Below are 12,183 nucleotides of genomic sequence, written 5' to 3'. Positions count from 1 at the left end.
TGGAGCATAGGCTGTAGGCATGCAGGCTTCAGTGGTTGTGGCTCACAGGCTATCAGTTGCGGCTCTCAGGCTCTAGAGCGCAGGCTCAGTAGTTGTGGCACACGGGCTTTGTGGATTCTTCCTGGGCCAGAGATTGAACTCGTGTCTCCTGCATTGGCAGGCAGATTCTTATCCACTGTACCACGAGGGAACTACCAGTGACAGATTTTTTAATTCTCCCTTGCTAATTTAGTAGCAAGTTGAGAGGTAAGACAGAAGATTAATGAATTCAGAGAGTGGAAGGGGAACAGAACACACCTCCTTGTAGTGTTCTTAAGTTCAGTCCAAAAACTTGAGTCATGTTTTTGTTATTTGTGGTAATGTGAGGTTAATGACATTCTTGGGGAAGCCTGCATAGCTAGCTGCCTAGGAGTTTATTGCATTATATCCAAATGTATGATAAAGTGGGTTTCTTGGTAGTAACATCTTTATCTTCCTTGAGGACATATGAAAGAAGGTGAAAGACATATCATGATGATAGCCAAGTGGGTCTGATTGAACAGGGCTTAGATGGAAAAACAGTGGAAACAGTGTCAGACTTTATTTTTTTGGGCTCCAAAATCACTGCAGATGCTGATTGCAGCCATGAAATTAAAAGACGCTTACTCCTTGGAAGGAAAGTTATGACCAACCTTGATGGTATATTAAAAAGCAGAGACATTACTTTGCCAACAAAGGTCCGTCTAGTCAAGGCTGTGGTTTTTCCCGTGGTCATGTATGGATGTGAGAGTTGGACTGTGAAGAAAGCTGATTGCCGAAGAATTGATGCTTTTGAACTGTGGTGCTGGAGAAGACTCTTGAGAGTCCCTTGGACTGCACGGAGATCCAGCCAGTCCATTCTAAAGGAGATCAGTCCTGGGTGTTCATTGGAACGACTGATGCCGAAGCTGAAACTCCAATACTTTGGCCACCTCATGTGACGAGTTGACTCACTGGAAAAGACTCTGATGCTGGGAAAGGTTGAGGGAGGGAGGAGACGGGGACGACCGAGAATGAGATGGCTGGCTGGCATCACCGACTCTGTGGACATGAGTTTGAGTGAACTCCAGGAATTGGTGATGGACAGGGAGTCCTGGCGTGCTGTGATTCGTGGGGTTGCGGAGAGTTGGACACGACTGAGCGACTGAACTGAACTGAACTGAGCTACCTAATTATCGATAGCAAAAGAAGAAAAACTTTTTATAGTGAATGACCAGATAGTAAATATTCTAGGCTCTCTGGGGCTGAGCATTGTGTTTTGCAGCTTTCCTCTGACTTAAGCAGCCGTAGACAACATGTACCTAAATGAATAGCTATGGCTATTAAGAAAACCAAGTTGCAGAGTCTGGTGGCCTTATGTTTGGCCAATAGGACACGGTTTGCTGACAGTCAGTGTTGTGCTAGACTTCAGTAGATCTTTCTGTCACGTGAGTACAGTTAAGATAGCAGCCTGTCTGCCTTAAGATAGAGCTGTGCTAGGGAGATGGTGATGTTTTTACTTTTCTTAGGTCAAGAAAAATGAAAATGTAGAGGGGCATGGTGATGAATAAAAGTATAGGGATATTAGTTAGAACCTAGAAAGCATGTCATGTCCTTTGAAGGAGAGTTCACAATTCCTTTCAATAGACAAATTTGGGTTTTCAGATCTTCCTATGTAAAGTTGAATTCTTTTGGTTTGCATTTTTCATTTTTTTCTGTCTTAGGAAGTATAGAAAAAATAGAAACACCTAAGAATTGGTGTAGTGTTCTGCTTCTTGATATATTCTATCTTTTGATTATTCTTCTGCCCAAAACTGTGTTCCTCATTTAATAGAAAACTTTCTAAATATATGAGAAAGTTCTCTTAGCATCCCTATATTTCTCTGCTCACCTTGAATCTATACTCAGTTTGGTGTGTGTATCCTCGCATCAGAACTTTTCAATACTTTGCTGACAATTTTAATGTGCCATTCAAGGTTGAGAATCAGTGAATTAGAGTCTAGATTGTTCTAAAGTCATCTTCTCAAGAAATAGGCAAGGGTCTTCGTTCTTTCCCTTTTTCCTCCCTCTTATTAACTAGGAGAAGATTGCAGATAGAAATTGCTAGAGAGTAAGATTCTTTCCCTTTGGTGGACAAGTGCTGTGAATTAGGGAGCTTCTCTTTGTGGAGATTTTTCTTTTGAACTTTCTCAAGTAATGTTGTAAAACCATGTTTTCAAACAATGTAATGTTGAATCATTAAAATAAAATGTAATTTTAATTAAAAAAAAACACCCTTCACTTAACTGTACATATTAATATAGCTAGTAAACATTTCTCCTGCTACTTTGTGATAAAATCACAATTGTGTTTAATTTTCAGTATCACAGTCTCCCACCGGAACAGATGATTCACTTCTAGGGGGCTTACAAGCAGCGAACCAGTCCAACCAGCTTATTGTACAGTTATCATCTGTCCCAATGTTAAATGTTTGTTTCAACAAACTTTTTTCCATGCTTCAAGTCCACCATGTTCAGGTATGACTTCAGGAGAAATGGTGTATTTTTAGGCATTTTTGCCGTCCTGGAAAAGATGAAATAACTGGAAAGATCAGTTTCAATCAGACAGGGATGATTTCTTTGTCATACTCAGATGGAAAAATCTTGGAGGTATTTTAATTAACCATAGTTCATCAGTGATAGGTTATTTATTATTTTTAAGATTTTAAACTTTACTTCTTTAGTTGTAACTGCATATTATACACATACCTGTATTTAAAGACTTGAGTCACCTCTTATAATTTAGTAAAACATTTGTATTTGGTAAATTATAGATTTTAATTCAGTTAAATTTCATTTGATCTAGATTTTTAAGATGTTTGCTTTTCACTTGAAGTAACCAAAAATAGTATTTAATTGACAAATTATTTACTCTTAATCATAAGGATTCATACATAAGTTTTTTTGTTTACGTGGTATTTCATAATATCATGGTTACATTTTCTGTCAATTTTCATTGTTTTTCAGTTGGAATCACTTCTCCAGTTGTGGCTCACACTGAGTCTGAATTCTAGTTCATCTGGAAACAAAGAAAATGGAGCAGACATTTTTTTATATAATGCTAATCGAATACCTGTCATTACATTAAATCAAGGTAAGATTTATTTGAAGAAAAATCATTAACATAGCATAAAGTAAGTTAAAAAGAAAATGATTAGGTTAATAATTTTTATCACGGTTGTAATGTTTTAGTTAAAAAAACACACCTTTTTTAATATACTAACTTATTAATTAGCAGGAAAGAGGACAGAAAACTGTATTCTCTGATCTGTATTATGTCTATGTATAACACAGACATAAACTCTACAGTGTTCTGTTAATCTTTACATTGTGTTTCCATAAAGTATTGTCTTGTTCATGAGCTATTCTTTTTTTTTTATTCTTTATTCATTTGGCTGTGTCAGTGTTAGTTTTTGGGTCTTAGTTGCGGCACACAGGGTCTTCATTGTGTGGTTTTTGTTGCGTCTTGTGCCTCTTTTGTTGCAGTGCACGGACTCTCTAGTTGTGGCATGGGGGCTTAGTTCCTCTGAGGCAAGTGGGATCTTAGTTCCCCTACCAGGCATCGAACTCTCCTCCTCTGCATTGCAAGGCGGATTCTTAACCACAAGGAAGTCCCATAAGCTATTGTTTTGCAACTGCTGTTTTTTAAAATGTGCAGTAACTCTAGAGAATCAGTAGATTGGAGAAGGATGTCAGTTTTTTTGTAGAAGTTGTGTTCATTCATTTTGTTCTTTTCTTGAGAAATGCAGAAGTGTGGGAATTGTGGGACTTGAATGATATCCTTCAGTAGGAGTAAAACTCGCTTTCAGCTCTGGTTACAGTAATCTGTTTAAAGAAAATAAAAAATATTTATTCCTGGTGCTTTCTCTCTGGAGATGTGCATCACGCATGGCCCTCGTGGCCTGTCTCAGCCTTAGTGACAGCTGTGCTGTCTCCTGGTCCTGCTTATATATGCATTGTCTCTATAGGAGCCAGCCCTACTTTAATTATTAGGTTTCCATGTGTTTCACTGTATTAATGATTATTGTTATTAATTTTGCTCCCATCCCTTTTTTAAACTTTATTATTGTAAAAAACATTAAACATAAACAAGGGTAAGAAGTATTAATTGTTTCTTAATGTCATCAGATATTTGGTCACTATTCAAATTTCCAGTTGTATAAACTGTTAACAAAACTTTTTTGTTTACTTGAGATTGAATCTGTAAGAGTCTGCACATTTTAATTATGTTTTAAAATTCCTCCTATGTCTTTTTTTCTCCCCATTCCTTTGCAGAGTTCTTTTGTCAAGAAATGGTTGTATGGTAGTTAGACATGGAACTTAATCTGATTTTTAGTTTTGTTATTTAAAGGCAGTTTCATAGGTTGTTTTTGTGTTGTTAGTAGGCAATGATTAATGCCTAGAATTATTAGCCATTCATGGGAAGTTTCAAAATGAAAATAGTCTAATTTTGTTATTCCTTTTTGTATCTATCTTGAAATATCAGTACTTCCATAAAGAGAAACTTCCTTTAATGTGCTATCATGTCACCCTTTGAACGTACAGTTTGTGTAATGGAGGCAGAAAAAGCATTGTAAATTTTTTGTATTTTAAAATTAAATTTTAAAGTTAATTGGTTCACAAGTAGTCTGTAATCTAGACCACTTAGTTTCTTTAATAAATATGAGTTCATGATTTAAAAATATTTCTTGTTTCTGTCATAATCATTGTTTATTGATGCTGAAATTATGCTGTTTGTAGTCAGTAAGATGCTTTCTTTTTAGATTGTTTTGGTTTTGTTTTTTTGTGAAATACGCAACGTCTTTTTTAGGTTTTAGTATGATAGGTGTTTCAGACTATATATATTTCCTGCCTGGGATCTGGAATCAGCCATTTTAAGGGCACGATTAAATGCTCTATATTATGTTTTTTTTGTTTTTAATACCTTTTTTAGTTTCTCCACCTGTGCTGCTTATGTAGGCCTTGTAGGCGACTTAGTTATTGCTTTATTTTGTGCTTTTTCTGGGAAGTTGCGTTGATTTTGAATGGTCTGCCCCACCCCTGTCTTTCTAGGATGCCCTATTATTTCTGGTTTTTGATTTTGCAGAATATGAGGATATTTAGTAAAACACAAATTGAACATAGCCTGTAGTTTGGAAGCTTCCCTGGTGGCTCAGAGGTTAAAGCGTCTGCCTACAATGCAGGAGACCTGGGTTTGATCCCTGGGTCGGGAAGATCCCCTGGAGAAGCATTGGCAGCCCACTCCAGTATTCTTGCCTGGAGAATCCCACGGATGGAGGAGCCTGGTGGGCTACAGTCCACGGGGTTGCAAAGAGTAGGACATGACTGAGCGACTTCACTTTCACTTTCACTTGTAGTTTGGAAAGGATGACAGATTGTAGTGATGACGTGTTATTTGTCATGGAATGAGCTTTAAACTTAGACATAAAATGTTGCTGACTTTAATGCTTTAGTTATATTTAATGGGAAACTCTTAACGTATGTTTTGAGTACACTAGTGAATTGATTTTAAAAATAATATCATGGTTTTAAATTCTCTTTGTTTTAATTCTCAGTAAACATTTGCTATTTCTGAGTAAAAATTTCCCCTTTCTCTTTTCCACATAGCATCAATAACCAGCTTTCTCACGGTGTTAGCTTGGTATCCCAATACGTTGCTCCGGACATGGTGCCTTGTGCTTCATAGTCTAACTCTCATGACAAACATGCAGCTTAATCGTAAGTTCAGACATCCCTTTATATCTCTGACATACACTTTATTTTTCTTACTATCAGGTTCTTAAAAAGATGTTTCCAAGAAGTGAAATAGTTGTGAAAATGATTGAATTTCTTATTTGACTGTCTCTGTTAGACTTGTTCTTAATGTGTCTTGTCCTTTGTGCTTCTTTAGTTTGATTATATACTCCCATGTATTTATAATTAAAAGTTTAAATTATATTTTTACCTCCTAAAAACTTTTAGTTTTAAAAATTGATTACTTTTAAGAGTACAAAATCAAGTATTTAATGTTAGCCTGTGTCTTGTGCTGGTTTTTTTTTTTAAAGTAACTTAGCACTTAAAAATGGTTTATTCATTAATATACTTGGGAACATACATGACTAGATACCTCATTTTGTGTTTTTCACATATAAAATCTGCTTTCATGGAAGCTAATTATTTCTTCTCAGATTGTAAACTCCTAATAGTTTCCTGCTTTCTTTACCCCACTTCTTTATTTCCTGTTTAAGTTAAGATAGGAAAATAAATCTTTAAACCTTTTAAGAACGAAACTTCCTTGGTGGCTCAGACGGTAAAAAATCTGCCTGAAATTCAGGAGGCCCAGTTTAATCCCTATGTCAGGAAGATCCCCTGGAGAAGGGAATGGCTGCCCATTCCGGTATTCCTGCCAGGAAAATCCCACAAGCAGAGAAGCCTGGCAGGCTACAGTCCATGGGCTCGCAAAGATTCCAACACGCTAAACCACTAAGACTTTCACTTTCTTTTTGTTTTTATTATTCTTTTTTTTTTTATTGGAGGCTAATTACTTTATAATATTATATTGGTTTTGCCATACATTGACATGAATCTGCCCTGGGTGTACATGTGTTCCCCTTCTTGAACCCCCCCTCCCAGACTTTCACTTTCTATATGATACTGACTTGATAGATTTGACTCAAGTATTTTGTTCACTTCAAAAAACTGTTGTATTGTCAGTATATATCTTAACAGTATGAAGTCTATATGTAGCTGACATGCTAAAATGAATAAATTTTATCTGAGTTTATCTTCAAAAGCTGGGTTAAACTTTATCTAAAAAATAGATCTTTATTTCTAGAAAGGGACAGTGATTACTAAGAATAGGCTGACCAAAAGGACAGTACGCATTTAGTTATTTCTTTTCGACTTGTCTGTATACTGAATAAGATATCCATTAAACTAGATATTTTTCACTGCGAGAAAGGAGGCAAGAGATCTATGCTGTGGTAGAGGAAAATAGAGAGTGAGGCTCAGTCAGTACAGCAGAGATTTAGATTGTTTTTAGTAACTGCCAGGAGAAGACTCCTGAGAGTCCCTTGGACTGCAAGGAGATCCAACCAGTCCATTCTAAAGGAGATCAATCCTGGGTGTTCATTGGCAGGACTGATGGTAAAGCTGAAACTCCAATACTTTGGCCACCTCATGCGATGACTTGACTCACTGGAAAAGAGTCTGATGCTGGGAGGGATTGGGGGTGGGAGAAGGGGACAGAGAATGAGATGGCTGGATGGCATCACCGACTCGATGGACATGAGTTTGAGTGAACTCCGGGAGTTGGTGATGGACAGGGAGGCCTGGCGTGCTGTGATTCATGGCGTCGCAAAGAGTCGGACACGACCGAGGGACTGAACTGACCTGAACTGAGGAATGTATGAGTTTTCTTTGAAGCCAAGAGATGTTTTAAGTACTGCGGCTCCATTGTTTCAGGCTGTTCGCTGAGAACTGTTCTTTTAATGCTTTATAGCTGGTTCCAGTAGTGCCATTGGAACTCAGGAGAGTACTGCCCATCTGCTGGTCTCAGATGCAAACCTGGTTCATGTTTTAGTGAAATTTCTTTCTGGCACAAGTCCACATGGAACAAATCAGCACAGTCCACAGGTATATGATTTTTGAAAACCAGAGATAGGCTTAGATTATATAGTAAACTTATTTGTAAAAGAAATTTTAAGTGTACCTAAATATGTAAAATTTTTATTGCTGAGGTATTAAATGATGGCTTTTTATGTATAAAAGTAATAAAATGTTTTGAATTGTTTATGTGTTATTTATAATAATAATAGCTGTACTGAAACAATATAACAGGTAGTAATTTTTCACTTGGAATTACTTGATTTTTATGCAGAGATGCATTTTTGGTGTTATAGTGCATTATTTGTGAAACTTTCTAAGCAAATACTGAAATGTTAGGAAAGCATTTCAAATCTTTGGGAGTTTAAAAATATTTTTTAAATAATGTATTGTGTTTAATGACCTCTGCAGTCAAGATTTGAGAAGTCACCTAACTTAATTCTTTTATAATATTAAATATTTTGTTCAACAAAAAACAAAAAGTTGACATGGATGGACCTAAACAGTATTATGCTAAGTGCAGTAAAACAGAGAAAGACAAATGCTTTGAGTTTACTTATATGTGGAACCTCAAAAAACGTAACAAATGAACAAAGGTAATAAAAGTGAATAGAGTCATAGATACAGGGAACAAACGGGTGGTTGCCTGAGTGGGAGATTGGGGTTGGGGGGTTGGGAAAGATGAGAGAAATGGGTACGGGAAATTGAGAGGTACAAATTTTCAGGTACAAAATAAATGAATCACCAGTATAAAAGATACTGCGTGGGGCATCCAATAATAATGCAATATCTTTATGATGACAGATGGTAACTAGACTTACTGTAGTGATCATTTTGAAATGTATAGACATATCGAATCACTGTTGTACACCAGGATCTAAATAGTGTTGTAGGTGAATCTCACTTCAAAAACAGACTCATAGAAGAAGAGATCAGAGGTGGGGGTTGGGGAAATTGGATAAAGGTAACCAGAAGGCAAAATCTTCCAGTTATAAGACAGGTAAGTAGTAGGGATGTAATGTACAGCAAGATAAATGTAATTTACATTTCTGTATATTATATATGAAAGTTTGCTGATAGAGTAAATCTTGAGACTTAGATAGAAAAATTTTTTTTCTTCTATTTTGTATCTATATGAGATGGATGTTCTCTAAACTTACTGTGGTAATCATTTCATTGTGTCTATAAGTCAACTCATTATTCCGTACACTTCCAACTTACACAGTCCTATGTGTCAATTACATCTCAAACCTGAAAGGAAAAAGATAAATACTGCTTTTTTTAATTCAAAAAAAAAAGATATATCAGAACTTACAAGCTTTTTTAGTCTAACCACAGATATTTCTTTTATATCAATTTAAGATTTTGTTGTACTGCTTTAAAAATTATTTTTCCTTCATTATATTTCTTTTCAAATAAAATGTATTCACTGTTCATAGTATCTTTCTAATGGACATTATTCATAATTGTTTTGCAAGGTTATCTTTTATTTCTTAGCTATGTGCTTATCTATGTGTAAGATCTGTGTACTGTTCTGGGTGCTAGAGATTTCTGTAGTTAATGAGACTCTGCTGTTCTTGGAGCTTAAATTCTGTTGGGCGCATTTAGTCAGTACTGTCATACTACAGAATAGACTTAAATTTTGTAGATCATCATAAAATACATGAAAGAAAAAGATAAAAAAAGCAAAGACTATTTGTAGTTTGATTGGCCCAGAGTTTTGATGGGAGGGCAGAGGTATGTTATCATGTGATTATTATACATAAAGATTGCATGATTTTGGAATGTGAGGATTCCTGAAATCACTGATTCCAGCTTCTTTATTTTACATATGAGAAAACATGCATTATCTGCATTGCCCACAATTATACAGCCGGTTCATGGTAGAGCCTACGTGTCAGGGAGCATACCACTGTATAAAATAGTGTGTTTCCTCTCCCCCCACTTTTTTTTTTTTTTAAAGCAGAATAAAAGTTATTCAAGATCAAGCTTTCCACAGATACTTTGGTTTATAATAGGTAGTTTGGTTATGAATGTTAAGATTTTTATGCTCAGAATTAGAAATGAAGTTTGTCTAAAATGGTTTCAAAAACTACATTGCATTTTGTTTTTCCAAAACTCCTGTAGGGTTTATGATCATAACATTCCAACACATAGTTCGGGGTACTTGGTGTAGCTCTCACTATTGTTTTCTTTCATTGAAGAGATAGAAGTTTGAAAAGCTTTTTATTTTTCTTGTGCAGATTGCTACCGGTTTATTTTTAGCTCTATGGTTTTTGTTTGGAGAGTTTTTTCTCTCCATTCATTTTAGTATTTGCTCTTGTAGTCATTAGAAGCATGACCTTTTGTGGATCACTTAGCCTGTCTTTTGAAATGGGATAATTTAAATTGTGAAAATCACAGTTTTTTGTGCTTTTGAAAGCTTTGTAGAGATATTTTTTGTGTAATTTAGGAGAGTCTTTTTCTATATTGAATTAAATAAGTCTGACATAATGGAAAAATATTGACCATAGAATCTATAATTTTCAATTTAAAATATATCAATACCGAAAAGCTTAGTTGGTTTCATGCTATCACTGTTAATATTTTTGTTTTTCAAATGAGAAGTTTCAACCATATGGCTCTTAACACGATACTTTTAAATGAATAATTCAGCAAATGGAATCAGTAAGCAGTTTTCAGTAGAATTACATTTTTCTTCAGGTTGGTCCAACAGCTACGCAAGCTATGCAAGAATTTCTTACCCGATTGCAAGTACATCTTTCTTCAACATGTCCTCAGATATTCAGTGAATTTTTGCTCAAGCTAATTCATATACTCTCAACAGAAAGGTAAATTTCATTGTCATTAATGTATATTCCTGATGTATTGATAGAAGCAATAGATGATCCTCCAAATAAATATTCTCTTATCATTTGTTGGGAGTTTATCTGGGGACAGACAAGCAGGATGATAACAAGAATTAAGATGGAAAGATTTATTGATATGTTTCCAGATTGTTTTCTTCTCCCAGATTCTAGCTTCTTCTATCGTTAATGGAATAATGGGTTCATAGATTAGTAGTTATTGAAGCTCTTTAAATTATTCTAGAATAAAGATAAGGAATTAAAGCTACCAGTAGTTTTATTTGAATCTTATTTGATAAAGATATCTTAAAAAAGAAAAATATTAATCTCGTATCGAAATCCTAAGTAAAATTTATTACCAAAGTCAGGCAATAGGTTAAAAAGAATAAACTGTGACCATAATGGGTTGATTCTTAAAATGCACAAATACCTCAATATCATTTACTATATGTCATATTAATGAATCATTTCATCATACCATGAAATACTTCATAAAAGCCAACATTGCTTTCTGAGAAAAACTTTTAATGAAATATTAACTGTATCATCTTTTTTAAAATTACAAAAAAAAAATTATGAACAAACCAGACTCTATTATGTTTATTTTAAAAGTTCCCATTGATATCAGGAAGAAGTTAAAAGTGTTGTTTGCTATCTTTATTATTTAATTTCATTGTGGAAGTGCCAGTGAAGTTTTAAAATATTTTAATGTATATTTGAAAATGATTAAAATAACTTGGAGATTACATCACTCTCTAACAATTAGTTTCAAAATATTGGAAGTCAGAAAAAGGTATGGTTTATAATATCATAAAATAAAGTATTAAAAACTAATAATTGGTTTAAATAGCATACATTAATAATTTATTCATAATAATAGTTATTTTAAATAGATCCATAGCAGAATGCCTTCAACCTAATATAAGAATTAATGCAAAAAATTTTTATGGAGATATGTTATCATAGTGGCAGAAAATTTTATCTCAGGGTACCATCCTCATTTGTGTTTTCTTCCTCCTTTATATCTATTTTAAAATACTAATGTGGTTGTAGTTCAACTTGTTCATAGTGTTTATGCAATGATAAAGCATAAGTGTGGGGAGGAGTAGATGCACAAAACCCAAAAATGTGATGTTATGATATGCATATATGTAATTGGAAAACATGAACTTGAAGTTTTGTTGTATGATTTCATTATAATTTCCAGAGTTCTCACAATCCCCCTTCTGGTTCAGTAATTTTCTAGAAAGACTCACAGAACTCAGGAAAAACATTTTACTTACATTTTTCAGTTTATATAAAGTATAAAACTCAGGAACAACCAGATAGAATGGATGCTCAGGGCAGGGTATGTGTGGGGGATGTTGAAGGGAGGGTGCCTGTGAATGAATGTGAATTCTCAGGGCTCAGTGTTACCACCCTTACATACCTGGGGTAACAGTTTGTTAAATATTTTAGCTGAATTCTTCTTACACTTATGTATGTTGCCAGCATCTTGACTTCCCGAGTTCTGCCACAGGAAAGCCAATGCTCGTGTTCCACCTCCTGGAGATGCCTATCATTTCATGGATTTCAGTCTTTTTGGTACCCTCAGCTCTCTGATGCGTTCAAGAAAAGTTATGACTTTAGAGTTAATTTGGCTTTTTTTTAAATTGTTAAGTTGGGGGTACAATGATCTTTCCAGCTTTCTATATCTTAAGCATAAGCAGAACTTGAGA

At 34.8% G+C, this 12,183-nt stretch overlaps 1 protein-coding gene across 9 annotated transcripts in view; it reads left to right on the top strand.

Annotated features, from left to right (window-relative positions):
- The window catches only part of BIRC6 (baculoviral IAP repeat containing 6), a 220,187-nt gene that overhangs the window by 106,686 nt on the left and 101,318 nt on the right, over nucleotides 1-12,183 (top strand). For all 9 annotated transcript variants that reach the window (XR_016038617.1, XM_088841556.1, XM_055400471.2 and 6 more), the window contains 5 exons: nucleotides 2,359-2,513; nucleotides 3,003-3,129; nucleotides 5,643-5,753; nucleotides 7,516-7,649; nucleotides 10,323-10,450. Coding sequence is in view for 8 of the 9 variants with exons in the window: in XM_088841556.1 (XP_088697682.1) it covers nucleotides 2,359-2,513; nucleotides 3,003-3,129; nucleotides 5,643-5,753; nucleotides 7,516-7,649; nucleotides 10,323-10,450 (655 nt within the window). In the remaining variant the exon portion in view is untranslated. The remainder of the gene's footprint in view (nucleotides 1-2,358; nucleotides 2,514-3,002; nucleotides 3,130-5,642; nucleotides 5,754-7,515; nucleotides 7,650-10,322; nucleotides 10,451-12,183) is intronic.

Source organism: Moschus berezovskii, chromosome 11, assembly GCF_049115385.1.
Source record: "Moschus berezovskii isolate FMDL1 chromosome 11, NW_MosBer_1.0, whole genome shotgun sequence".
Taxonomy (NCBI): Eukaryota; Metazoa; Chordata; class Mammalia; order Artiodactyla; family Moschidae; genus Moschus; species Moschus berezovskii.
The sequence above is the reverse complement of the archived record's forward strand: the minus strand, read 5'-3'. Positions and strand labels throughout refer to the sequence as shown.